General features: G+C 40.8%; 1 protein-coding gene across 1 annotated transcript; it reads left to right on the top strand.

Moving 5' to 3' along the window:
- Window positions 1-4525, top strand: LOC111484439 (U-box domain-containing protein 13-like). The gene is made up of 5 exons (XM_023131025.1): window positions 1-516; window positions 1256-1372; window positions 1724-2173; window positions 2802-3936; window positions 4288-4525. The coding sequence occupies exons 1-4, from the start codon at window positions 244-246 to the stop codon at window positions 3930-3932; spliced, it is 1971 nt and encodes a 656-aa protein (XP_022986793.1). The 5' UTR covers window positions 1-243; the 3' UTR covers window positions 3933-3936; window positions 4288-4525.

Genomic DNA, 4525 nt, shown 5'->3' with positions numbered 1-4525 from the left:
AATCTTGCTCTCTCTCTCTTCCCGCATCTCTTCCTTTCTCTTTCTTGAGTCTTCGTCTTTCCTAATGGAAGCTGCTTTCTCTCCCACGGGGACGATTAGGATGAGATTTTTTCAACATCACGGCGAGGCTCGGCTGGCGAACACGCAAAGATTTTGGAGAATTTGATGCGTTTTCTTTCCTTTTTTTGTTTCTGTTTGTTGTAGACGGTTATTTTGTGAGATTTTTGTTTAGATTGAGGGATTATGGAGGGGGAGAACAATGGCGGCTTCTTTCGGAGTTTGATCGACTTGGTGAACGACGTAGCTTTGATCTCAGATTACAGATACGCGGTCAGAAAGCAGTATTGTAATCTAGCTAGGCGACTGAAGCTGTTGATCCCAATGTTTGAGGAGATGAGGGATATGAAGCAGGCGCTGCCGGACAATACCGTGGGAGCTCTTGTTTCGTTGAAGAAAGCTATGGAATCTACCAAGGAGTTGCTTAGACTTGGGACCGAGGGGAGCAAGATTTATCTGGTGCGTTTACTTTACTGTTTGTGTGGAATTTGTTTAATTAGCGTGGCCTGTTCTGCTCTGCGATGTTTTGAATTGGCGGATTTCGTTCCGATTTGGTATTTTCTCTGTCTTTGCTTTGGTTCTGTTTGGAAAAGCGGATTATCGGCTATTATGATTTTCTGAGCGTACTTACCTTCGTTAACATTTGTATTCGATCCACAACATTTTGATTTGGCCGTAAACTGGGGTTCTACACTTCTGGAAATAATGTTTTGATGGCCGCCTTCCATTAGAAGAGAATCCTGGTTAGCCACACGTGCTAATGCCTAAATTTAATTCGATCAGGCGGCATTTATGTTGCAATTGTTGCATTTTAGGAACGATGATTTCGGAAAATTGGAGTTCAAACGTTGGGCTAAATTTGCAGCCGAGTTTGAATCCGTTGTTTTGCAGTTTTTTAAACCACGTATTAATTTACCAATAATGCCGGTTACGGTGTAATTTTCCATTTCTCTAGGGCTTACTCTATGTGATCTATACTTTAATTTTGCATTGTGCGAATATATGGTTTATGTTGCGCCTAAAATTTTAAATTTATTCTTAATTAACCATCATGGTTTTTCAGAATATGGGGAAAACTGATGTGAGACGAATTTCAACTGTATATCAAGATAGTTTCTCCTTTTATGCTCTATAAACGTATTATTATTATTTTGTTATACTGCCCTTGTTCTAATCTGTTTCTCAATTTAAACTGCAGGCCTTGGAGAGAGAGCAACTTTTGAATCAATTTCAAGAGTTGTCAGCAAGACTAGAGCAAGCTTTGAATGAAATTTCACATGTAGATCTTGACATATCTGATGAAGTTAAGGAGCAGGTAGAGGATTTATCATCGCTCATTTTGTTCTTAATATCTTTGAAATGATATCCTAGAAACGAGGCTAAAAATTAAGAATATTATATTTCTTCACTCATGGGACTTGTTTTCTACCGCTTTTGATTGTTGGAAGATTATAACTTAGAATCTTACCGATTGAACCGTGTGCCATGGAAGTAGAAGCTTAACAATTAGGTATGACCTTAGAGTTTTCATCAACTTATGTTTTACTTTCGTAAGTTGTACCTGCAAAACTATTAAGGGAGCCGACAATTAAAAGTATCATGGGGTTTGAATGCCCAATAAAAGTTTTATACCACTTTATGTAAGTCTAACTCTTTCGGAATCCAGGTTGAGCTTGTCCTCTCTCAATTCAAAAGAGCTAGAGGAAGGAATGATGCACAGGATGTCGAGCTGTATTCTAATCTCCACACTCTCTATAACAACAGCAAAGACTTAGCTACTGATCCTTCTGTCTTGAAGGGACTGGCTGAAAAGTTGCAGTTGATGAACGTAGATGATCTTACTCAAGAGTCCCTTGCCTTGCATGAAATGGTTTCGGCCAGTGATGGAGATCCAGGGGGGAGATTTGAGAAAATGTCAATACTATTGAAGAAAATAAAAGATTTTATGCTAACTGAAAACCCTGAAATTGGCGCTTCTTCAAAAGAACAAAGTCACACTGGTGGACAAGCGACTGCTGGTAAGAAAGATATATCGTCCCTTCCCATACCTGAAGACTTTCGGTGCCCCATATCCCTGGATTTGATGAAAGATCCTGTTATTGTCTCCACCGGACAGGTATCTTCGTATTCTGTTGCCTGATTCTTACCTCTTTTAGAACGTAATTGCTCCTGAACATTTTTTTTTTTAAAAAAAACCCTGTTCTTCCCCCTATTAGCTTTATTGTCCAGATGAAATAGCTTTCTACCACATACTCCATTCCCAACTATGTGGGGTTTTTTCTTTTTCCATTTTAGTTCAACAACCTAGGGATGGGAGATCAAATCTTTAACCTTAGGGAAGGTAGTAGGTGCTTATCTACTAAATGAGACTTAGATGGACTCAATTACGTAGAGTCTGCTAGGTGCTACTGGATGAAAATTATAACATCGTGAAAACAGACTCACATTTTATTCACTGGTTGGACGTAAAGCTGCTATCTATTGGGATCCTCAATTCGGTTCCTGAATATAACAAAGAATTTCCTTGGAAAATTGGGAGTCCAAGATACAAACCTGCATCAAGGATTGGTTTTATCGCATAATCCTATCTAGACTTGCCTTACACGTTGATATTCAATGTGAAACTCACAATTTAGTCTTCTATCTAATCGTTGCATTCATTACTTCGAATAAAACTTAACATGTTGATCTTGCTGCAAATAATTCCTAATGCAGTCTCTTTTTTTTTTCCTTCTTTCTGGTAGACCTATGAACGTACATTCATTGAGAAGTGGCTGGCAGACGGACACTCGACATGCCCAAAAACTCAACAAGTCCTCACTAGCAAAATTCTTACACCAAATTATGTTTTACGCAGTCTCATAGCTCAATGGTGCGAGGCCAATGGAATTGAACCACCACAACGTTCCAGCAGTTCTCAGCCCAGTGAATTTGCAAATCCTGTTGAACGCTCCAAGTATGAAGCTCTACTCCGCAAACTCACATCAGCTAACATTGAAGACAAGCGATCTGCTGCGGGTGAGATTCGCCTTCTAGCCAAACGCAATGCAAATAATCGTGTAGCCATTGCTGAAGCTGGTGCAATCCCTCTCCTTGTTGACCTCCTTTCAACAACGGACCCCCTCACTCAAGAACATGCCGTGACAGCATTGCTTAACCTTTCAATTTGTGACAATAATAAGAGAAGTATCATGTCCTGTAGGGCAGCGCCTGGCATAGTCCATGTGCTGAAGTGGGGGAGTATGGAAGCACGTGAAAATGCTGCAGCCACTCTTTTCAGCCTTTCTGTTGTAGATGAATATAAAGTAATGATTGGCGCATCAGGAGCCATTCCACCACTTATTGCACTGCTCAATGAAGGTACTCAGAGGGGGAAGAAGGACGCTGCAACCGCTCTTTTCAACTTGTGTTTCTACCAAGGGAACAAGGTAAAGGCAGTCAGGGGTGGTGTTGTTTCCATATTGATGCAGCTGTTGACAGAATCTAGAATAGGGATGGTAGATGAGGCCCTGGCAATTCTAGCCATACTGGCCAGCAATTCTGAAGGTCGGGCTGCCATTGGAGCTGCCGAATCCGTCCCCACTTTAGTAGCTCTCATTGGAACAAGATCCCCTAGGAACAGAGAAAATGCAGCTGCAGTTTTGATGCATATTTGCACGGGAGACCGACGACATATCGTGGAAGCAAAGGAGCTCGGTGTAATTAGTTTGCTTACAGATTTGGCTGAAAATGGCACAGATAGAGGTAAGCGAAAAGCAACACAATTGCTTGACCAAATAAACAGGTTTACTGAGCAGCAGAAAGAGGCTGAGGTTCAGACCCGGCTGTTGCTACCACCACCGCCACCTCCCACAATCGGAAACGTCGAAAGCTAACCAGGTTTTTTCTTCCCATTGTCTCTTCCATTGTTGGCTTTCTTTCTCTTTCTTTGTTTCATCATAATACACATCCAAGGAAGGCAACTCTGTGTGTTCATGGAGGTGGAAGATCACCACCCAAACTTAATTTGTAAATTAATTATAAATTCCTTATTTTAATTTGTGCGAGAGGAACTTAACTTCCAAGGACAACTCATGAGCCCATATTACTTGAAAGTAGAACGATACTCGCCCTCAGATGGTTGTAAATTGATGATTATAAATCGAATTATAAAACTGCAGTGTATTTGGGCAAATTAGCCATATTTTTTTAATCACCTAGTTCCTAAGTATATTCTTCTTCTGCTTCTAGAAATGGCCTCGCCGGTGAAGGAAAAAGGCAGCCGCCGGCCTACCGCCGTGCCGTCACGTCGTTCTGGGATTGGCTTGAAGACGATTGTTGAGTGGACAAGTCAACGTACGACGCATCCCATGGTTGACCAGAAAATCTGGATTCCACTTTTACCCCCTTCTTTCTCTTGGGATATTTTTATCGATATTAATTACGTAAATTATTTAAACACATAATAAAGGAATTGAGTTTATTAATT

The sequence above is a fragment of the Cucurbita maxima genome, unplaced genomic scaffold (genome assembly GCF_002738345.1).
Source record: "Cucurbita maxima cultivar Rimu unplaced genomic scaffold, Cmax_1.0 Cma_Scf00009, whole genome shotgun sequence".
Classification (NCBI taxonomy): domain Eukaryota; kingdom Viridiplantae; phylum Streptophyta; class Magnoliopsida; order Cucurbitales; family Cucurbitaceae; genus Cucurbita; species Cucurbita maxima.
The sequence above is the reverse complement of the archived record's forward strand: the minus strand, read 5'-3'. Positions and strand labels throughout refer to the sequence as shown.

Coding starts and splice junctions, on each gene's coding strand:
- LOC111484439 (XM_023131025.1), top strand. CDS start 244: ATGGAGGGGGAGAACAATGGCGGCTTCTTTCGGAGTTTGATCGACTTG. Junction 517..1,255: donor AGGGGAGCAAGATTTATCTG/GTGCGTTTACTT, acceptor TTTAAACTGCAG/GCCTTGGAGAGAGAGCAACT. Junction 1,373..1,723: donor CTGATGAAGTTAAGGAGCAG/GTAGAGGATTTA, acceptor TTCGGAATCCAG/GTTGAGCTTGTCCTCTCTCA.